The 25,034-nt window shown below is 40.1% G+C and overlaps 1 protein-coding gene across 1 annotated transcript; it reads left to right on the top strand.

Moving 5' to 3' along the window:
• The first annotated feature begins 16,221 nt into the window (after positions 1-16,221).
• LOC145099627 (uncharacterized) lies at positions 16,222-17,082 on the top strand. The gene is made up of 3 exons (XM_079037169.1): positions 16,222-16,552; positions 16,619-16,688; positions 16,806-17,082. Exons 1-3 carry the CDS (start codon positions 16,222-16,224, stop codon positions 17,080-17,082), a joined length of 678 nt encoding a protein of 225 aa, XP_078893295.1.
• The last annotated feature ends 7,952 nt before the right edge of the window (positions 17,083-25,034 follow it).

Below are 25,034 nucleotides of genomic sequence, written 5' to 3'. Positions count from 1 at the left end.
ATGCTAAAAACGACTATAGAGGTCTATTAATAGAATAAACTTAAAACTCTTTTTAATCCATCAATGATCATTTTCAAAACATGGGAAAGATTAACAATAACCAAAGAAGGAAAAGTGATACCATATTTGAAGACTTTGATTCCTCTCGGGAGGTTGGAGGATTATGAAGATGGCGAATGACTCAAAATAGCACTTCTTTAGAAGTATCCACTAAGTAGGAGTAAATCTCTTCAAGATGCTAGTCTTCACTTGTATTAATTTGTTCTTAATCCATTAAGACTTATACCAAATAAGCCTTAAGGAGAAGCAACTTATGAACCTTCAAATCTAGCATCAAATGACATGAAAGAAGAGATGGAGAGAGGCTTGCATATCTCAAATTATGGCAGCCCTTGAAGAGAGAAATGAGAGCAAAAGATCACCATTTTCTTACTAGTAATGCCCTCTTTTTATACATACTAATATGTACCAAAGTCAAGAAAGCATTAAAGGAAAGTGCGGTCTTCATTTGACATGTATGGAGTGTAAGATGAAAATCAACACATAATATCTTACTTGCTTCTTAGTACATATGGTTTTGTCATCAAAGTCAAAACCAAGGAGTGTTTTCCAAACAATCTCATAAATATCTACTTATGTTTCTACTAAGTGGTTACTCTAAGTACCCAAATTGTTGTACTAACATTTATATGCATACCATCTGACATTTTCTAGTTTTTTGTTCTCTTTATTATTATTATTTCCTAATCAACAATTCACAATATGATGGTAAAACATTATTTTCATAAAATAATATTTTTTTCAATTAAATACAAGTGTTGATTATATTTATTAAAAATCAAAGTACTATAATAAATAATTAATTAGTAGTTACTTACTATAATGTGTGACCATGTAGGATCATATCATTAGCAACGGTCATTCTATAATGACTCGTTGGTACAAAGATCTTTTAGTTTTGTCATTGGTTGACGGTTGACTTTAACAGCTGACTTTTGGACGAGTTGACTTTTGGTCAACTTAGGGTTTTTGGTTTGAAGACTGGCTTTTGAGCACTATGTAGGTTCAGTGGTGCGTGTAGTTGTTTCTGTGTGATTCGTTGTGCTTCAACTTTTGTTTAGGTGAGTCTTCTCACTATACTATAGGACGTTGGGTGTCAGGTGGTAGTTGTCTTTGTGACACTTGCATGTTTGTGTATATGCTTGTTGGGTTGGGCCCGTTTATATGCTTAATGGTTTGGGCCTGGATATACATATATATATATATATATATATATATATATATATATATATATATATATATATATATTGATTCGGGCCTGCATTAATGCAACGTAATTATTGGGCTAGGCCAGTTATTTGAATGATATGTGGTATTTTAGGGAACTCACTAAGCTTTGTGCTTATGGTTCCAAAGTTAAACGTTGCAGGTTGTTTTATGAGCATGGTGAAGAGCTCAATGTGATTGCATGGCATTCTAAGACTTGTAGGGATGTAAATGGGGCGGGGTTGATCATCCTTGTCCCTATCCCTGATTATCTAACCTCATCCCCACCCTGATGGATGCAGGGAATCAAATCCCCTCCCTTTTATATTTTAGGCTTTTCCCCGGCCCATCCCCGACCCTTCCTCGGACCATCTCTGGTCTATCAACTTAATAAACCCAACTTAGGTAAAAAAAATCAAATTTAATAAGTTATCAAAATCGAAGGCTATAATCAATTTGTAGTTACATCAATCATAAAGTTTAACAAGCATCGAAATGAGAAGTGACTATTTGGCATACAGATCGTCAAATGAAGTGACGATTGACGAACTCTTGGAACTGGGAACAACACTTTGTCACTCTATCACTAATGATTTAATATATATCAAATCCTTGTTAGTGGACTTGATTCAAATTAAATAAATTATCAATATACTAATAACCATTATATATATATATATATATATATATATATATATATATATATATATAATGTCATCAAAGCGGGGGCGGGGTGGGTTGGGGATTGTTATATTCGACCCCGTCCCCTGTTTTAGCCTAATGGGGATCCACGGCCCCATACTCGATACCCGTTCTTACAGGGAATACATGTCCTCGATTGGTGAGGGTCAGCTAGGTTCCTTAAGGGGTCGGGTGAAATTTTCATACCTAAGGACATGTATTGAGAATTCTACACAATCGTCTAAATCAGATACTCTGATTATTATTTTGAAACAAATGGTTTTATGTAATTTTGAGAATGGATGGGAACAACTACTTTCGATATTTAAAGAAAAAAAATATTGTGAAAATTGGGAAATTACAATAAGAATTTGAAAGTCATATAAGTCACGGATAATTACGTGGTGACCAAGTAATTATCCCTTGGCGTTTAGATCCTTCCTTATAAATAAAGGAATCATAAACCATATTTGAAGTTAATCACAAGAGAGAAAACCCCTCAGAAAACTGGATACCCTCTACTCTTCTCAAAACCTTTCGAGTTCTCGATTGATGTGTCACGCTTCAAGAACAGAATCCCTAACCTTTTAGGGTTTCTGTTGGTGGTTTCCAGATCCTAGGAGATGGAGGCTGAAGAAATGAGGAAACCTTAAAATTTAGAGCCTTTAAATAGGGTCCAATATATGAGACCTAGGGTTTTGAGGTGTTGCAGCCACGTGTTGCGAACCACTTAAAGGACGTGTTGTGTATAATACAGTTGGCACACGATGTGATCAAGACATTGTCGTGATTCAAATCACCAAAAACTTCATTCTTAATTCATAAAAATAAATAAATAACATGTCGATAAGAAAATGTTATAAATATCCCTGAAAAACTAAGGTGAAAATTCCTTTGGTGTGAAAATTTTGAGAACAATAGTATTCATTGGGTCTCACAGGATAGAGTAATGGATCCCAAGGAATTTGGTGGGCTGGATGTTGGTTCTTCAAAAATGAATAAGCCACTACTATGTAAATGGTAACAGATATCCAAGGTTGAGAAGAATTCACTTTGGTGCGAAGTAATCAGGGTAATTTGTTACTTCAATGGGCACAACCATGATAAAATGGGAAGGAAGGGGATATTGGGGGTATGGAAAAACATTATAAATATCAAAGAAGATTTTGATGCTTAGAATCTAGATCTTGAATATTATTTTAAACATGTGGTTGGGAATGGAATGCGATCTTTGGTAATATAATCCTCAACAACAAGATATTTGGAACTGAATGTGAAATAACTTAGAGATCTCTTCTTTTAAATTGATGCACAACATTCTAAATCCAAAGTTAAATCATCCATTTGGGACTATTTTCACTTGGAATCATTAGGCTCATATCAAAGTCAATAGATTCAGTTGGAATGTTTTAATCGACATATTCCTTACCAAAACCAACCTTCTTACATGTGAGATCCTAGTGTAATTATGATGTTGCATTTTATGTCCCACAACAATGACATAAGATACGAGGAATTGTTTTTCCAATGTCCATTTTCCCTTTACATCTGGAACAAAGTGGAATAGTGGACATCATGCTCACATATAGGGCAACGACCCTAGGAGATTGCCTTACTCTTGGAAGCGCCTAATCACTTGGGACAATCAAACAAGAAAAAAAAATTATTGGGCACAATCATTTTGGTGGTGTATTGGTTCAATTGGAAAGCAAGGAATTAAGTGAGTTTCAAGAACAAAAGATGTACTCTAGGGTTAGACACTAATACATTTTCATGGGCAAAATACTGGGTGAATCTTGGTTACATTAATTTGGATGTTTGGATTATCTCTCATTTTTTAAGCTTGTAATGTCTAAAACACTTCTATTTTTCCCCTCATAAGTGCCTTGCTTGTATGGGTATGTTTTTTGTTTTATATATTTTCATTTAATTTTCATTCACCAAAAGAACTATACGAGACGATCCTTCTTCACATCAGAGTGAACTTCATATTTATGGCCTCCTTAATCACTTTACATTCTGCTTTGGGGTTACCCTTACCTCTTTAGTTCAGAACAAAAATGCTAAAATGGCACAAAAGCCCATGTGAATACATTTATACCTAATTATATGTATACAATTTTGTTGTTGTATTATCATATTCTTGATCTCGAACATTTCCATCCCCCTTGATGTTTCCTATTTTGTTACTCTCTTTCTCTATTATGGAGGTGTTTGTTTTTTTTTCAAAAGCTCTTATTGACCACTTTTTTTTGTGCTCCGCAAACAACGTGCAGACTTTTCTCCTCTCAGAGTGTTTGTTTTTTCGAAGGGCTGAGATCTAAAAATGTTTGTGTGAGGTCTTCACCACACATACATGGACTACCCAATTCTCACATATGCAGGATTTTGACCTAAAAAAATGCCCCATACTTTCTATTCCCTTGAACGAACTCACTCATCTGATACATCTCCATCGGCGCCTCAATCCTTGACCCCCTGCCTCACTCCACCACCGATCTCCGATCAGAAAAGGTTGTGCTCTCGATTGTTTCTGTCGTCCCCCGTGAAGCCACCGTCGTTAGCCATCTCCTCCCCACCGGACGGAGATCGTCACAGCCCACAGCTGCACCGAAGACCTTCCACAGAGTTTCGTTCCTGCTTCTTTCGTTTTTTTTTTCTTTTCCTGTTGTCGCTTTCATTCATTTTTCCCTTCTTGCTGATGATTTTTTTGTTGTTTTCGAAGCTTCCTTTCTTCTCCCTTTGTATTCTAGTATATGATAGAATTAGAACTTAAAAACTCTTGGTTTTTTTTTTGTTGATGATGGTGGTGGCGGCAATTTGATGGAGTGATGAAAGTTTGAAGATGAGTAGTTTATGGTAGAATTTTAGCTTCGTTTGTAAACTTTCATGGTTTCTTTCAACTCCTCACATTTCTGAATTCTAGAGTTGTACTACCAAATACCTTGCTATCCAATCTTGATTTCTATCAGCGGCTTTTCACTAAGATTTGCTTCTGCAATAGTCATTTTGGCATACAACTGGGTAAAATTAGGTTCATATCTTTTCTTTACGTATCAATTTTGGTAGCCAAAACAAAATCAGGGATCACTTTTATTTATCGTTATGATGTTACTTGTACTGTACCCATTTTTTTGGCATCGATTGAGCTCAAAATTTCCTTTTACTGATGTGATTTTGGAAGAAAAAGAAAATATGATATCAATTTAATTTGTTGTTATTGATGAACTTGAATGATAATTTTGAGTGTCACTTGTACTGTATCAATTTGGGAATCAAAACAAAAATCAGGAATGGAATTGTATTGTACTGATATTTTGAAGTAAATATGTATCAAAAATTAGTTTTTATTTTTCTACATTTACTGAGCGATTTTATAATTTCAAGAATTAATTGAGTAATTTTTTGAAGTAAACCCAGTTTGTATTTAACTGCACTTAGCTTTAATATTGAGTATTTTATGCGATAAAAGCATTATATTTGCATGAAATAACAACATACGTTCAACCATTTGTGTGCAGTTTTTTAGCCTTTAATATTGAATGATTTTAAAGTGTTAAAAACGTTTTTTTTTTTGCATAAAATACAAATGTACATTTATTTAATTTTTTATGCGCTTAGTTTTAATATTGAGTGATTTTAAGTGATAAAAACACTATTTTTGCGTGAAATAACAACATACATTCAACCATTTGTGTGTAGTTTTTTAACTTTATTATTGAATGATTTTAAAGTGTTAAAAACGCTTTTTTGCATAAAATAGCAACGTACATTCAAGTTTTATTTATTTATTTATTTATTTTTGTGCTTTCGTTCACAGCGAAAGCGTTCCACCTGGCGGAGTTCAGCATCGCGCCACGTCACTCCCTCGCTGTCGGCTGTCAGACTTCACTGAACGAAGGTATGCATCTGTTTCTTTTTTTTTCAAATCTCATGTGTAATTGGTGTTTAGTTTTGCTAGAAAAGTCTATAATCTAGTCAAATATGTTGTTCCTTTTGCTGAAAATGCTTGTTCTTTCTTAAATTTGCTGAAAATCTCACAAAAATTTCCTTTCTTGCTTAACTTTCTTGTTGAATGTTGCTGAAAATCTATAACATTTGTGAAATCAAGCTTTCTTATTGATTAAAATATGAAAATATGTGCTGGAAATATGAAATAATAATGTGAATGTTGTGATTCTTGCTAAAAATACTCTTTATTGTTTCAAATTGTTGTTGAATGTGTTGTAAATTGTTATTGAATGTGATGAAAATCGTTATTTGGTTTTGGAAATATGAAATAACGATGTTACTTGTTGATTGGTTTTTTTGTGAATGCTACAATAACTTATAAAATCTTATTTTTCAATGATATATGGGTTATTAGAAATGGGGAAAAACAACAATGGACCAATGATCATTTAAAATGCTTATTAGATAAGGCTTGGAAGATTTGTTAAGGAGAAATTTGACGTTGATTTGAGTCAATAACAAATGAAAAACCCATATGGCTATCTAAAAGCGAAATACACAGGATGAGTATATTTAAAAACAAAACTGGCAATATATACAATTCTCAAACAAACACTTTTAACTTAAGAGCCAAGGAGTGGGATGATTTTAAGAATGTTGTAACATCCCGGAAATTCAGAAGTATAGTTGAAGGGCTAAAGTGTAAATAAGAAGGTGGACTTGGCAAGTAAATGGGTAGACTCGGCGAGTCGAGTCGCGATTTGGTCATGTGCTAAGTGACTGACTCGGCGAGTCAGTGCTGGAATGAGAAAACCCTAATCCTGGGAGTTGTGACCTATATAAAGAACATAACACTTCTTCCCTAGCCTCTTTACCTTCCCTTTTAGTTCCAGAAACCCTAGATTCGTGTGAGCTTCCCTTGGTGAGAGATTAGAGCCTTGGAGGAGGGAATCTTGGAAGGAAATTGAAGAGCAAGAAGATTGGAGCAAGGGGCTTTGCAGAGATTTGGTTCATTCTTCTGTTGGAGCTTTCTTTTGAGGTAATAATCTATTGCTTAAGCTCCTTGATCCTTTGTTGCTTGACTTTTGGGGCATTTCTAGAGTTATTTCGGGTTTGAAGATTGGATCTGAGGTTGCTACCTCGGATTTGGACTTGAGATGGTCCAGAAGATCATAAAGTCCTTGTTCTTGAGTTGTGAGTGAAGCTTCCTTGTCCCAAACCCTAGCCTAGAGTGTATATGGCTTAGATCTCTTTGGATTGTAACACCGAGAATTTCAAAATAATTTTTCGCAAATTATAAAAACATTTCTCATTTAATTTTCATAAAAACATTAAGTTTAAATCCCAATTCACATCATACAAAATCCCAAGATCATATATATATCAAAAATCCCATGCGTGTGTACAGATCAAGCCGGCGCCTTCCCACGGTCATCGCTAGTACCTAAAACAACAACACTAACACTGTAAGCACAAAGCTTAGTGAGTTACCCAAAATACCACATAAACATATATTAGCCACTTGAGGCTATAACTCTATGGGTCCGTGCACCCAAGCTCTGTGAACCCTCAGGTTCTAACTCTGGGAACCTTCCGGTTCCAACTCTATAAACATGCACAGCATAAATCACATAGACATCATGAAGTACAACACATAGCATACACATAACATACACATACTCTGACACATAACTCTGATTACCTACTCAAGGTAAAGTATAGTGAGAAGACTCACCTCGTGTATCTCGATAACTCGTGAATCCTGGAAATCACTCGTGCTCGATCCTCCGAGCTATAATCCTCCTATAACATCATATATCTCCTAATTAACACTTTTACCACTAAGGCTGACTACCCCTATCAAGTCAACTCTGGTCAACGGTCAACTTTGACCGGACTCGGCGAGTGCACTAGTGCGACTCGGCGAGTCTATACATATTCACCAACTCTCTAGGATTCTCTTTTGACACGTCGAGTACTCCCCTGACTCGACGGGTTCCACCTGGCATGAATCGCGGGGCTACCACGACTCGACTCGCCGAGTCTCAAGAACTACTCGGCGAGTCCCAGCTCGACTCAGTCCAACTGTCAACCCTCACTAACTCTCCCTGACTCACTGAGTCGACCCTTAACTCGGCAGGACCACTCGCTGAGTGGTTAAGGACAATCTTCATGCTACTCGCCGAGTCTGTTCTTCAGACTCAGCGAGTCCATGCCATGCATCAACTCAAACTAGTTTCTAAGGTCAGATCCGCACCATCCACTCATAGATCTGGCCCTCCTAAGCTTATTCATCACGTAAAGTCCATATCTTGGTTACCATACAACACCTACAAGGCTCTCTTTGGAGAAATAACCTCTAAAATGGCAACCCTAGCCTCCAACCCAAAAAGGGAGGACATAAAGCATGACATTAGGGACTCTCTGGACCTACTAAGGTCCAGATCTAAGCACCATAACCCCATGGGACCTCTCACACTTCCAATACAAAGCAAATAAGGCATGAAGAAACCCTATATTTGACCAAATCAACAAAAATACGGAAATGAGCTCTGAATGATACCTCAAGAAGCCTCCTCAGATGAAATGAAAGAAGATCCCAGCTCCCCAACTCTTCTAGCTTGACTTTCCTCTTCCTTTCTTGCAAAAACACACAAATTTGGTGAACAATAGCCTCTTATCTCACTCACACGAATCCCTCAGCTGCTTTGGTGCTCTCAAGACCCAGGTAGCCGCAATGAAGGGCCATAAGGTCCTTTAAATAGGGCTTAGGACCGGGAATTTAGGGTTTCATTAAACAGCGAGGACTCGCCGAGTCCATTCCTTGGACTCGTCGAGTCCGGGCGCGAACCCGCGTCCTGAACCGCGATCCTACTCGGCGAGTTTGAGCTCCAACTCGCCGAGTCCCCTCACAAAACTCCAAAAATATAAGCATAAAAGATACGTGGAGATCCGGGCTGTTACATGGATTCACGTAAAGTTTGCCACTTTACATGATGGGTGGCTTTTAGGAGAGTATATATATATGGATTGGAGCCCCTGCATGGCTTGGAAAGCCACTGTATGGATTAAGAACTAGAGGTACTCAGCGAGTCTCACGGGTGAACTCGGCGAGTTGGATGAAGATGAGCAGGAACTCGACGAGTTGGAAGAACAACTCGGCGAGTATGTTGAATGTTTTCTTGGACTCGGCGAGTCTGTTCTTGGACTCGGCGAGTCTGGTTGTGGAGTCCTAACCTTTTAGGTTGAGTTGTGAATCAGTGAGTCGAGGGACGACTTGGTGAGTTGAGTGAGAAAGGACTCAGAGTTGTTGGACTCGGCGAGTCTTGGGGCGACTCGGCGAGTTAAGTCGTGGATTGGGAGTTCTGAGTATAGGGACTCGATGAGTCAGCGGGTTGACTCGGCGAGTAGAGTTAGTCAGGAAGGTTGACTTTGACTGAGGACTTTGACTTTGACCAAGAGTTGACCAGTTGACTTCCTGGGGTATTTTTGGAAATTGTTGGCAGTTATTTTGAGTTCAGTTATTTGGTGTTGGCTAGAGGTGGAGATCGTGTCAGTGGTCAGAACAGCTTGGTCTTATCTTTTCAGTCAGCAGTTGCAGGTGAGTTATCCTCACTATACTGACAGGGTCTACGGCACCAAGGCCGGCCCTCTATCGAATGAAAATCCAGGTATTGTCGTTATGTTATTGCTTTGCTATGTTTGCATCCTGTTAGTTAGGATGGTATACATTAGGGACCTGGTTAAGGTCGGTATCCTCGTAGTTAGGATGGTATATGTGTGACCGGAAGGTCTTATGTGCCAATAGAATATGAGATATATGTTGATAGATATTATGAGAGCTGTATGTGTTAAGTTATGTTATGAGCAGTATGTTATGGACCGGAAGGTCACCATGTTATATGCGGATATATGATATGTATGTGCTATGTATGTCATGTATGATAAGGACCGGAAGGTTAATATGATATGGACCGGAAGGTCAACAGAGTATGGACCGGAAGGTCAACAGAGGTATGGAATGGAAGCCCCCTGAGACATTCGGATTATGGCTTGGAAAGGCGTATGTGCTGTATGTAGTATTTTGGGGGTAATTCACTAAGCTTTTGGGCTTACAGTTGTGGTTTGATGTTTCAGGTACTTCAGGAGACCGTGGCAAGGCAAAGGCATGATCGTACCGCTCCTCGTGTTCATGTTTTATGATATGGATCTGGGAAAATACTCTGATAATAAAAGTATTGAAAGCCTTTTGTAATGTATTAATGAAAGTGAGTCGTTTTTGAAAAAGTTTAAGTTGGTTTGAATTTTTACGGTGTTACAAGTTGGTATCAGAGCCTTGGTTTGAGTGAATTGGAGAAACATTCGTGTGAATCCAGTCTCAAATCAAGGAGAGTTTTCGAAAGAGAATTTAAAATGGTTTTCAAAAAAATGAATAAAGGAGGACGTGGAGATACGATCAGCCGGAGCCAGTAAGTAGACCCCAAAATACCATACAAAGTTATTTAATTATGTGATATGTTAGAACAGCATGCTAGTACTAGGCTAGGGATCTTCAGGAATCGCATGATAGAATTGCCTGATTTCATGATGCCTGCTAGTCTAGGGTTTCTGCTATGAGAGGTAGTTATCAGTTCCTCTAGAGGTGAGGATGGAGTGCTTGCCATGTATGTGTTTATCGCTAGGGTGTTGTGGTAATACTTGATATAAATATGGGTAGGTGTGGAAAGTAGTATGGGCCCGTACTACTGAAAGCACAGGACCCATATGCATATCAAGGAAGTCACAACCCCTAGGGTCGGGTTGGGAGTTGGTTCCCGGGTTATTGGGGAAGCATCTGATTTTATGGCAGTGTATTTCCAGTATGGTGGTTACGAGGCATGTCGAGGGTGGATCCGGGTCAGGATCGGGATCAGGAGTGGATGGTCATGGTGGATCAGAGCCACTCGAGGTCATTGGTCAGATGAGTACGGATGAGTTGGATGTCAGGATTCGTGAGATCCTGCATGATGAGATTGCTCCTATGTTCAGGGCGGAGATGTTTGGGTCAATCAAGACCGCCATGATTGAGTACTTTGATGAGCACTATGCAGCTCTTGTAGAGGCAGCTACAACGGCTGTATCAACAGCAGGGGGAGTAACCGGTCGAGGTTTTCAGTATCAGGACTTCGATAATACGAAGCCTCCTACTTTTGATGGAGTTCAGGATCCGATCATTGCTAGGGATGGTTGTCGGATGTGGAGGGTTGTTTCTTCACGTCTTCATGCCATGCAGATCAGAGGGTGAGGTGTGTTCTGAACCTTTTAAGGCTCGGGGCACGAGTTGGTGGAGGTTGACTACGGGATCGTATTCTGATGCGCAGTGGGCACATGGGAGCAGTTCTGGAAGATGTTCACCACCCGTTACGTTCCACGGGTTGAGAGGGAGAGGTTGGCTCAGGAATTCTTGGAAATGGAGCAGGATTCGGAGTCGGTGACGGATATCACCGGGATCTTCACTGAGAGGGCAATGTTTTGCCCTGAGTTTGTTTTGGAGGAGCGTCAAATGTTCCGATATCTGAGTATGCTAAAAAGGGATGTCAGGCAGTTTGTGTCTACGCAGAGGTGCGAGACCTTACTGGAGTTGCAGGCGGCCGCTCTGCGGCGTGAGTTGAAGATTGAGTTACAGTTGAGAGAGCAGAGGCAGGCCCCGGTGTAGTCACAGCCGGCGCCGAAACGATCTAAGATGTTGATTCCAGGTTGGACAGTCAGAGCGGCCGTACTTGTGAGAAGTGCGGGAAGGGTCATACCGGGGTTTGTAGGTCCGGTGGTGCATGCCGCAAGTGCGGAAGAATGGGGCATTATGCGAGGGATTGCCGTCAGTCAGCCCCGGTTCAGGATATGAGGATCTGTTATCAGTGCCATCAGGTTGGCCACATGAGGGCCAACTGCCCACAGCGAGTTTCCAGGCCAGTGCAGGTTCCAGCACCGGCTACTTTGAGGACTACTGGCGGGGGCCAGAGTGGAGCGGAGCCTCCGAGGACTCAGGGGCGCGTTTTTCAGCTCACAGCAAAGGGGGTCAGGGTAAAGCCGGATGCGGTTGCGGGTATGTTTTCATTTCATTGTTGTCTGGCTATCTAGTTATTTTGTGGTATTGCATTTTATTCGCCGTTCTGCGTGTTTCATGGGTTGGTTGAAAATAATAGTAGTCAGGAGTGTAAGTGGTCAGCATCCAAGGGATTGATGGTCAGAAATTGGTTGTATGGTCTTGAGGTCAGGTATAACATTTGCAATTTGAGGAGTGTTCAGCTGAGGATCGAACTCCCTTAGAGTTCGAGATGCACGATGACGGGAGGTGATTTCGCGAAGGTTGTCCGTTTTAGAGGAAATCAGTTCATGGATAAGGGGAATAGGTTGAGTGAGGTTGTTTAAGTGATGGCGGTTGGGCCAACGGTGGTTGGAAGTCAGTGCTCTAAGTGGGGAGAATTGGAAAATTCTCAGGAGGATCGAAAGGCATTAGAGTTTGATTAGTTGTTTGGGATCCAACAGTGTTTTAGCCAGCCAAGAGTGTGGGCTGGTATGAGTAAGTGACAGATCGATGGGGCGGAGTACAGACCGAGGATTCTGGGTAGGGTGATTGGTTGTTGTGAGGCCTAGGATTAGGTCGGGATCTGGGTATATGGAATGGAGTTGGAGTTCGGAACCCCTAGAGGGCTAAAACAGTATGTATGGAAGAGATTACCAGGAGGAACGGCTTGGTATGATTTATGGATAGGTTGAGCAGACCGGGGAGACTGAAGGCCGAGAGGCGTAACATTCAGGCCGGAAGGCATACCAATCAGGCCGGAAGGCATACCAGTCAGGCCGAAGGCCTGGTAAGGCGGTCCAGTCATGCTGGAGACTCTGTATGCGTTAGTGGATCTGTATGCGAAGAATGGGTGATTATGTCGTCATGCAATAGCAAACAATAGGTCTGGGCCCGGGTATTGATCATGTTAGTGAAAGGTGGGGTGTGGACTTCGTTAGTCCTTGTGATCAGATTCAGAGTATATGTGATGCATAAAATAGCGATTACTCTGCAAGGGATAGTGTAGAGTGGAGTGTGAGCACCATGGCACTTGTCTGAGGTGGCAAGGTGGGCAAGTAGATTTCTTTGGATATGGAGAAAGGAAAGGTAGGTAACTCCGGGAGGGAGTGTTGGATCACGGAAGTGAAAGCAGTAGTGACAATGGATGATTGAGAGAATTTCAATTATGGTTGTTGAGCACTAGGATTGTACCAGTGGTATGGAAATACATCTGGGTTGGGTGTCTGATAAGGTTACGGAAGGATTTCCGGTAGTGTAGAACCAAAGTAGTTCAGAAGGGATGCAAGGAGGGAGCCTTGGATTTTCTGTATGGTTGTAATTAGGAGGTGATGTATGTAGTACTATTTCATCCCAAGGATGTTTGGAGGTATCGTCAGCGTGTCGGGATTTCCACCCCGAGGATGTTAAAGCAGGTTCAGAATGCGTATGTAATTGCAGGGGAGAGCTCATGGGAGTTTCCTGGGAGTTGAAGGATGTACCATCCTGTCAGCTCGGAAAGAAACAAGTTGGATTCAGAAAGGAGAGTGGGATAAATCCCAGAAGTGAATTCGATAAAGGATATGCCAGTCGAGGAAGGGGGTAGCAGCCTGGTACCGGGTCAGGACCCGATGGTTCAAGGTGATGCCTAGCTTTGTGTAGGGTAAGTGATGGTTGTGATCTGGGGTGGTGAATGCATCCTCCGGTGATCTTTGGTATAAGGAGGGTTGTTAGCAGAGAAAGAAGCCGGTGGCCGGCTAGAAGCAGTTGTTGTTACTCTGTGAGAAAGAGTTGGTCTTATAGGGGTTTGATAGTAGTGTTTGGAAGTCCGCAGTGCGAGGGTTTGTTCTAAAGTGTATGCAGCAGTAGGCTTCGAGGACGAAGCCTAATTTAAGTGGGGGTGAATTGTAACATCCTGGAAATTCAGAAGTGTAGTTGAAGGGCTAAAGTGTAAATAAGAAGGTCGACTCGGCGAGTCAATAGGTAGAATCGGCGAGTCAAGTCGCGATTTGGTCATGTGCTAAGTGACTGACTCGGTGAGTCGGCAGCTAGACTCGGCGAGTCAGAGTTGGAATGAGAAAACCCTAATCTTGGGAGTTGTGCCCTATATAAAGAACATAACACTTCTTCCCCATCCTCTTTACCTTCCCTTTTAGTTCCAGAAACCCTAGATTCGTGTGAGCTTCCCTTGGTGAGAGATTAGAGCCTTATAGGAGGGAATCTTGGAAGGAAATTGAAGAGCAAGAAGATTGGAGCAAGGGGCTTTGCAGAGATTTGGTTCATTCTTCTGTTGGAGCTTTCTTTTGAGGTAATAATCTATTGCTTAAGCTCCTTGATCCTTTGTTGCTTGACTTTTGGGGCATTTCTAGAGTTATTTCGGGTTTGAAGGTTGGATCTGAGGTTGCTACCTCAGATTTGGACTTGAGATGGTCCAGAAGATCATAAAGTCCCTGTTCTTGAGTTGTGAGTGAAGCTTCCTTGTCCCAAACCCTAGCCTAGAGTGTATATGGCTTAGATCTCTTTGGATTCACGTAAAGTTTGCCACTTTACGTGATGGGTGGCTTGTAGGAGACTAGATCTATGGATTGAAGCCACTGTATGGATTAAGAACTAGAGGTACTCGGCGAGTCACACGGGTGAACTCGGAAAGTAGGATGAAGATGAGCAGGAACTCGACGAGTTGGAAGAACAATTCGGCTAGTATGTTGGATCTTGCCTTGGACTCTTGGACTCGGTGAGTCTGGTTGTGCAGTCCTAACCTTTTGGGTTGAGCTGTGAATCAGTGAGTCGAGGGACGACTCGGTGAGTTGTGTGAGAAAGGACTCAGAGTTGTTGGACTCGGCGAGTCTTGGGGCGACTCGGCGAGTTGACTCGTGGATTGGGAGTTCTGAGTATAGGGACTCGACGAGTCAGCGGGTTGACTCTACGAGTAGAGTCGGTCTAGAAAGTTGACTTTGACTGAGGACTTTGACTTTGACCAAGAGTTGACCAATTGACTTCCAGGGGTATTTTTGGTAATTGTTGGCAGTTATTTTGAGTTCAGTGATTCGGTGTTGGCTAGATGTGGAGATCGTATCAGTAGTCGGAACAGCTTGGTCTTATCTTTTCAGTCGGCAGTTGCAGGTGAGTTATCCTCACTATACTGACAAGGTTTACGGCACCAAGGCCGGCCCTCTATCGGATGGAAATCCAGGTATTGCTATTATGTTATTGCTTTGCTATGTTTGCATCCTGGTAGTTAGGATGGTATACATTAGGGACCTGGTTAAGGTCGGTATCCTAATAGTTAGGATGGTATATGTGTGACCGGAAGGTCTTATGTGCCAATAGAATATGAGATATATGTTGATAGATGTTATGAGAGCTGTATGTGTTAAGTTATGTTATGAGCAGTATGTTATGGACCGGAAGGTCACCATGATATATGCGGTTATATGATATGTATGTGCTATGTATGTCACGTATGATAAGGACCGGAAGGTTAATATGATATGGACTGGAAGGTTAATAGAGTATGGATTGGAAGGTCAATAGAGGTATGGGATGGAAGTCCCCTGAGACATTCGGATCGGAAGATCCCATGGAGTCATGGACTGGAAGGGCGTATGTGTTATTATGGCCTGGAAAGGCGTATGTGTTGTATGTAGTATTTTGGGGGTAATTTATTAAGCTTTCGGGCTTACAGTTGTGGTTTGATGTTTCAGGTACTTCAGCAGACCATGGCAAGGCAAAGGCGTGATCGTACCGCTCCTCGTATTTATGTTTTATGATATGGATCTCGGAAAAATACTCTGATAATGAAAGTATTGAAAGCCTTTTGTAATGTATTAATGAAAGTGAGTCGTTTTTGAAAAGTTTAAGTTGGTTTGAATTTTTACGGTGTTACAAATGTACATATACATTAATATATATATATATATATATATATATATATATATATATATATATATATATATATATATATATTAAACATTTACGTTTAAAGTTGCCAAATATTCTTATACTATTTTTTCTTGCATTTAGGTTTAGGGGCATCCGAAGGCTGCTTCATTGACGGGACATGAATACACATTAGAGTTATTACATCGTAATCATTTACGACTATGTGCCAATTTTAGAGCAAATTATTCATTAAAGGATACCAAACATGTATCGGTTGAGGAAAAAAATGGCTATGTTTTTTGATGATGATCGGCCATAATCAACGTTACATGATTATCAAGCGTAGATTTCAACACTTGAAGCAAATAATTCATAAATGTTTTTATGAAGTGTTGAAAAAAATGATGCTTTTCGCAGAATACATTATAGTACTAACTTCTTTTAATCCGAATCCAAACATTCTAAGACATAATAAGAGGCTACGACGGGTTTTCAAAGGGGAGGTTGGTGCACTTGATGGCACTTTGATACATGTTGTTGTCCCTGCTAAGAAACAAAACTTATATAGAAGTAGGGGAAATGGAGATTGCTACCAAAATGTATTGTCAATTTGTGACTTCAATATGATTTTTACATTTGTTGTGGCCGGGTGGGAAGGGGTAGTGCATGACACTAGAATATTATCAGAAGCAATAGCCGATCCACAAGCATCATTCCTGTTTCCACCACCAGGTAAGTTTTTTTTTAAATATTTTTATCTTAGTTTGAAAATTGATTAGTGTTTTGCATTTTTTACAGACAAATATTATCTTTGTGATGTTTCATACGCACGTACTCAATTATTTATGGCCCTTTATCGTAATGTGAGGTATTGGCTTGGAGATTTTTTGTTACAGACGTGCATTGACCAATAAAGAAAAATTTAACCATGGACATGCAAAAATTCGGAATGTCATTGAGTGTGCTTTTGGTGTTTTGAAAGCAGGATTCCCTATATTGAAGAGGATGGCAACTTTCTCTTTTATACACAAAGAAACATTGTCATGTCATGTTTCGCGCTTCATAATATTATGAGGAAAGAATGGCTGAGTGATGAGTATTTTGCACGATACGATGAACCCAATGTCTCGTTTCGAAATAACAATGTGGTCATTAATGCTGATGAAGATGAGATTCCAACACATGGTACTACAGCAGACCGTGAATATATAACTCAGTTACGGGATGAAATTTTTGAGCAGTTGATGTGTGACAACTCGTAATTTCTATCTTGTAAAGTCAATCAAATCAATCAAAAGTCAGACTTGTTTCTGTTACCTTTATGTTGTATTAAGGGTTCGTTTGATAGTTTCTAAGCCTAGTACACTCAAGGGTTGAGTGTTAAGAAGTGTTAGCTTGAGATCAGTGAGTTGCAATTGAGCCGGAAACACCCTCAAAAGTAGTTCACAACCGCAAACTAGGTTCACGGCCGTGAACCCATCCTAGGCCGTGAACTCATGCCATATATATGAGTTTTGGCCATTTTCTCTTCACTTCTCCATTTCCAGCCGTGAATACATCCTTTCTCTCTCAAGTATCATCCACAAAAGAGTCCTCTTTAACCCCAAAAATGTAAGTATCTGGTCCCTTTACTTGTTCATGCTTAGAAACCCCTTTGATTCTATCATTGATTCATCATTGTTCATCATCATCTTCAAGGATCTTCAAGTGTGCTTGGCCGTGAACCCTTCATAGGGTCGTGAACCGTCATCATTGGCCGTAAACCCTTCACAGAATCAAACTAGGGCCGTGAACACTTCAAGTGTTCTTGGACCGTGAACCACTCTAAGGCCATGAACCCTCCTTGTGTGTCCGTGAACACCTTTCATCCATTCATTTGCAATTCAAACACTTCTTTGTAAGTGTTTCCAAGATCCTAAGGTTGTTTCCTATACATATTAGTTCTTATAGGCCCTAATTTCATACATATATGTGTTAATATATGCTAAATAGGATCCATTTGTGCTCGGGACTTCACTAGTGATACCAAGCATCTTATATCGAACTTTCATCCGAATCACTCACTACAGGTGAGTTCATACCCCCGTTAGTTACGGTTTTAAAAACTTTTAAATGCTTTTAGGGGGAGAATACAAGTAGAAAACAATACAAATGTGTTAACCATTTACATGTGAAAACAACAAATAAAAGGATTTCTTATACTCAAAACTTGTTAATACTCTTTTAAACTATTTTAAACTTATTTTATATTAAATCATATTCAATTGTCTATTTACGTATAGGTTTGTTTTAACGGACTTAGGACTACTGGTAGATACCTTAACTCTTGTTCCTTGTTTGGTTGTGGGCTTAGGGTAGGATCACTAGTCCGACTGTCGGCTAAATCATAGTTATACTTATTCAATACATATATGAATATTAAACCCATTTTTAAGCTACATACATAACTTAGTTGCTTATGGTGAGTAATTGATTCTTTCCTACAATCAGTAACAATTCAAACAAATATACTAGTAAACTATAATAGGTATAGTTTAGAGGATTACTACTTACTATTTCTAGTATAATGAAACATACATGAGTCAGTTCATACATACATACTATAACTAGAACAAGAAGGAACATACATATTATAACAAGAAAAAAAAGGAACATACACACTATAACAAGAACAAAAATGAACACACATACTATAACAAGGACAAGATAACAATAATGTGAGACCACTACTTCACGGCATAGCAAAATACTTGGTATGTCGCATTTTGTAACCAGAGTCTCCTGGAGGGAGAGTGGCCATTGTGTGTATAGATCTATACGGGACTGAAAATCCCACATCCTGACTGTTCGCTACAGTTTGGCCGGCAGGCCAAGGGGTGAAAAATGTCACATTAGTTTCGATGCCAGCAGGTCATCATGTTAAATACTAGACAATCAGTATGGTTATAACCACATCACATTTTAAACATAATTAACAATTTGGTTTTAAGGTAGTTAGTGCTTCAGTAGTTATTTTTATACAACACTACTGTACACTTTTATTTTTCATTACATTCATGTTGTGATATTCTCATATTGAGAAATGCAAACTATATTCTAGTAAAGATAGTCATAAAATTGGAAAAACATACATTTTACGAGAGAACAAACATACAAAACAGTTGAGGCTTGGTAGAAGACTACTTTTAGTAGAAAGTATATGATTTTCTAGGAAGTATACAAACATTTACATGAAAAAACTTACAAACATTTTTATGAAACAGATGCAAACTTTTGACACTAAAATACTTATGAACTCACCAGCTTAAATGTTGATCTACTCTTTCAAAATAACTTTTATTCTCAGGTCATCAATGGATAGGTACTTTTGCACAGTTTTGAGAAGACGGAGCAGGATCAAGACTCGTCTTTCATTTTGATATGTAAATTTTGGTGTCTTACTACTATACTCAGAACACACATGTATAAACTATTTTATTAATGCAATGGATGATGTTGTTTCTTGTTTTACTATTGTGCATTGTTATGATACTGTACATGACGTTCTCCGCCCCCGAATGATTTCGCCGTTCTTGTTTTGGGGGTGTGATAGATTGGTATCAGAGCTTTGTTTATACTGAACTGAGTATATAACCTATAAAAGATATACAAACCATAAACACCTCAGGATTAATACACTCTGACCAAGAGTCTATACTTTTAAAATAATTAAATATTTTACAAAAAGTATACTTACATGCATTCATAATAAGATCAGTGTCATACTAGAACAGAACTAAAGTATTGTGGTTGTTGAACAGCATAAGTAGGCTTGGGGACATGTAATCAGTTCTGGGATGGATATAGCGTGATCAACTATATATCTATCCAAGAAGTGATTAGCATGTGCCTAGGAATGGTTGTGGTGTTGCAACAATTCGAAAAACTTACCCACTCTACTACAACTGAACTCTAGAACATAACATAAACTTAAAATACTATAGGAGTATTTTGTGGTACTATAATTATTTATGTGAAAACTAAAAAGGTCTTTACTAGTAGGTCTATAGTTGCTGAGTGGATACGCTTAGGTTATATATGATTGAGATGTCATAGACTTAGTGTGACAACCCGAAACTTCTACCTGGTACATCTAGTTAGTTAATCTAATTTAAACTCGTTTTTGTTAACTCCTAACACTGATTAAGGGTTCATTTAAGCGTTCTAAGCTTGAGTACAACCAAGGTCAAGATTAGGAATGAGTCAGCAAGTCAAACAGTGATGAAAGCGGGCCATACACCCCTTTTGGAGGAGTGTGCGGCTGCACACATGGGTGTACGCCTGTACACACCCCTCATGGCCACACACCTACCCCAATATAAAGGGTAGACCCCTTTCCCTTCATTCCTTTCACTCCTTAGCAGCACACTACTCCTTTTCTCTCAAGATTCTTCAACCACAAACCCTCTCAAGGCCTCAAAAGTGTGAGTTTTCCATCACCTAGCTTATCATACATGAAGGACCTATTGATCAAAGCTTTGAATCACCATGTTCTTCACTCTTTGAAGGAGTACGGCTGTACACCTTCATAAGGTGGGTCGCACATTCCTAAAATACCCTCCAAAGTGAGAGTTGGACTTCCATATTCGAGTTAGACATGAACCTAGTTTTGCTGCACCTTGGAATTGACATTTTGGGCATCTTCATGTGGGGTGTACGACTGCACACACCTGTGTATGACCACACACACCCTTGTGCAGCAGCACACTCCTTGTGTGCGGCATCACACTCTCGTGTGCGACCACACACACACACCCCCTAGGACCACCAACTCATTTCTAAGACCCTAAACTTGTACTACAATTTAGTACGGACCTAGAACACTTCATGGACGCAAGTATGGACCTTGAAAACACCTCAAAAGCACCTTCCATCATGATTGTACGGCCGCACACCCATGGCCATACACACCTTGAAGGTGGTCATACACATCCCTCATGCAATCCTTTAAGGTTCTAGCACTTAGTGTTGGTAGTCCCAAGTTCGTAGAGTGGTTCTCCATCACATTTAGTCAAGAAATACCCTCATTTGACTCCTTTATGTGTCATTACTTGTTAATTATGATCAAATCATGTTCAAGGCTTCACTTGAACATCCGACATTCCGTATCGATCTTTCATTCAAATCGCCTGAGGTGAGTTCATACCCTTACGCTTTTCCGAGTTTTTCATGTTTTCAGGGGGAATACAAGCAAAAGTACAAGGAAACTTGTTCTCAAAGTATATTATTCTATTTAAAGATAGTTATATTTTTAGAATGTTTTTAACACGGAAAACAGTTTTACCAAACGATTAACTTGTAGAAACAGTTTTCAAAACTAGAGCAATGAACTTATGACACTCACCAAAAGAAACAGGGTGTAGGACTAGTACTCGCGACCAGAGTCTCTTGTAGGGAGAGTGTGACTATTATGTATAGATCTATACGGGACTGACAATTCCGCACCTTGCTGCTAGCTACAGTCGGACCGGCAGATCTATGGGCGACAAAGTCATTAAGGATACCAGCCATTGCGGGCCATATCCAGTCAGTTATGGTCATGACACTCACAACCTAGATAGCAGAAATTTACTTTTGTAATAATGAATCAAATGAACTAACCTCAAAGTAATAACAGATTTGATTACTGGAGGGTATTAATAGTACCTTCAGGATTTAGCTCAACACGTTTTCTTTTATTAGTTTTATTTATAAAATAGGGCTAATATACCTCACTGGGAGTAACCAGGGTTTTTAAAAGAAAACTATGTTTACCGATATATGTATGGTAGATACTTGTACACCTCAGTTTAGAACGGATAACCAACCATCAACTTTTAGGGAAAATATAGGATTTTCCCGGGATAACTCGGATATTCAAAAAAGGATTGTTTTTACATGTAACTAACGAATATTCATATTCATTCCATGACTCCTTGGGTTGTATATACCTTGTATGAATCTGGAAGTCATGGAAGGAATGGTTTTTCAAACACGCTTTTCATAAGAAAATATAGGATTTTCTTGAGGAACACTTTTCAAAAGGAGTCAAGGAAACATTTTCCATCAAAACTAAATGCTTATGAACTCACCAGCTTTATGTTGATATTCGTTCAAAACTGCTTGTATTATCAGGGATTTAGTAGATAGGTACTTCCAGGACTTTTGGAGAAGTGGGCACGTTAGAGTCACGTCTTTCGATTTTACTTTTGTCACGAACAAAACTATGTAATAAGACAATGTAAACCTTATTCACATATGTATTCAATGTTTGGTTGAGTTTACTATGCTTGCTATGATACAACTGTTGTGATACTATGCATGACGTCAACCACCCCCAAACGTTTTCGCCATTCCAGTTTGGGGGTGTGACTCTTAGAATCTGTGATCTTCACTTTACTTCCTGTTCCTTGTTTGGTTGTGGCTTTGAGTTGGGTCACTTATTTGAAGGTCTATTCTGTCTTAAGTTGTATATAGCTCGTATGTATTACGTAAGTATAGAAGTAACTGGTGAGGATTGCCTTATAATTATCTTTAGTAGTACGTTTATTATATGTTTCTTACATCCCTTTTCTCTTTTAGATAACATGCCTGGTTTCTATATATCTGGCGACCCATACTTTCCCGATCAAGGAGCTGGAGGATGGCTTGAAGCTGAACCCGAGGATGAGAACCTGATGGTCCCAACAGAAGAAGACCCCGAGGAGAGTTCTGATGAAGAGAATGAGGTGGAAGTCCAAGAAGACTTGGACTCAAAACCCGAGGTCTATAATCCACCCCAAGTTGCTCAAAATCCTAACCCTCGTTAGGATTTTCAAGGCCCGACGCCTCTGTGGGCAATGAACTTGGGAAGGTGGAGCCACGAGCAGGGACAACCACCTCCTTACAATGGGGACCGAAGCTTCTACAACCTGATTAAGGGAAGCTTAGCAGACATATTCCTTCCTATCATGGTTCGTTGTGTTGCTCGCGATGTTGAGTAGGGAAGAGCAAACTTTGACCAAGTCATGGAGATCCATGCAAACTCCAGAGTTAACACAGTTCGTCTCCGTCATCTGACCGATGACCAGGACTTTGAAAGGTCTTGCACTAACACCCTACATGTGGAACTAAATTCATGTCGATCTGAAGTTATAGATCTTCGTTAGAACCAGGTGGCATTATAAAGGCATGTGTGGGAAACAGAACAACAGCTGGCTGAATCCAGGGCGAAATCAAGTACCAACAAGAACAAACCTCTTCGCAAGTAGAGACTGCTCTACTCTCTCTTATGGATATAAATTAGGTCTATGTATAGACTCTAATGTTAATTTCCTGCTTATGTTAAGAGCTTGAACATTCAGTTTGTCAAGTCTTTGTGCTGTCAAAATTTTCTCATTTCTGGTATGATGTAAGACCTACTCCAAGGACAATTTTCCTGAACTTATTAGCATCTTTAATACCAATGATATTGACGAAAATCTAATCCCATGGGGACATCTTTGTCCAAATGCTTTCATGTTCTATTGTTGGATCTCTATTGCAAGTACATTCTCATGTATTTGTTGAACTATGGCAATTAAGCTCATGGATCACTCTCATTATCCTCGTTATTGAAGTCTTACTATTATCTTCATCTTTGTAAACTTACAGTTAAAAGATGCCTCCATGTATAATAACAAGACGCAATCCTCTGATAACTCCAACTCAACCACCACCTGCTCCTCAATATAATCTCGCAGTCCTTCACGCTAGTGGTTGCGGCTGTTATGGAAACCCTAACTCAATTCAACGCTAGCGGTACTAGAAAAGGTGGAACGGGCATTAACTCGACCCAAGGTGATAGTTATGGACGCTCCAGGGAGTGTTTGTACAAGGACTTCACCAACTGCAAACACACAACCTTTAACGGGACTAGGGGAATTGTTTCTCTATCGTAATGGTTCAAGAAAACCCGAGTCGATCTTTGAGATCTGCTCCTACCCGGAAGGAAGCCAAGTAAAATTTGATGTTTGCACCTTCTCGGACAGAGCCCTCACAAGGTGGAATAGCCATGTCAAGTCACTTACTCTTGTAGTGGCTAATGCGATGGGCTGGGAAGCTCTGAAGGAGCTGATGATTGAGGAATACTGCCCAAGGGGCGAAGTTCAGAAACTCGAACAAGAACTTTGGAGCCTAACCATGAAGGGCTCCGACATAGTAGCATACACTGCCAGGTTCAGTGATCTGGTGGCTCTATGTCCGGGAATGCTCCTCAGTGAGGGGAAGAAGATCGAGAGGTATATTTGGGGGCTGGTACCTCCATTTCAGGGGAATGTGCTAGCTTTGAACCCCACTACCTTCGACAGTGCTAAACGATTGGCACAACGGCTCATCGATCATGGAGTCCGCACACCAACAACAATCCATGATGTCCTAGAACCGGCCAAAACAGCCGATAACAAGCGGCAGTTTTGGGTCAAGAAGAAGAACAACACGGCGTAGAACTCTACCAAGAAGCAGCCTATCATGGTTGATAATGCTGCGATAACACCTGCTGCCACTACGCCGGCGAAACAGTATGCTGGGAGTTTGCCAAAGGGAAACAAGAGCAACTTCCACCACAATGAACCCTGCCAGGAAATGCAGTGTGCGAACTGCAATAGGAAGGGGTGTACTGCTCATTTCTGCAAACCTCCGGATAGACCTATCACCCAGCTCTCTGGCATTGGAGTGGGCCAGGCCTACTATGGGTGTAGTGAGGTTGGTCACTACAAGAGAAACTGCCCAAAAGCAGGGAATACTGGTGGAGTGGGAAGAGTCTTGGCGATAGGCCATGAGGAAGCCGTAGTAGACCCTAGAGTGGTCACTGGTACGTTTCTCCTCGATAACTCTTATGCATGCATCCTATTTGATAGTGGAGCGGAGAGGAGTTTCGTGAACCAAAAATTTGCACACTTACTTAAACAACAACCACGAGCACTAAGAGAAACGTTCATTGTACAAATGGATAATGGAAAGATTGAGAGCACTAGCAATATATACATAGGATGTACCCTATCTCTAGATAGCCATTCATTTCTAATCGACCTCATGCCTGTCTTAATTAAAAGTTTTGACGTCATTATTGGCATGGATTTGCTGAGTCTTCATCGTACTGAAATCATGTGATTTGAGAAGGGCCTTCGTCTTATTCTACCGAATAGCAAAACCTTAGTTATCTATGGAGACAAACTAG

The sequence above is a fragment of the Lactuca serriola genome, chromosome 4 (assembly GCF_051521515.1).
Source record: "Lactuca serriola cultivar US96UC23 chromosome 4, Lser_US96UC23_V15, whole genome shotgun sequence".
In the NCBI taxonomy this organism is placed as follows: domain Eukaryota; kingdom Viridiplantae; phylum Streptophyta; class Magnoliopsida; order Asterales; family Asteraceae; genus Lactuca; species Lactuca serriola.
Note: the sequence above shows the minus strand (reverse complement) of the source record. Positions and strands in the feature narration are given on the sequence as shown.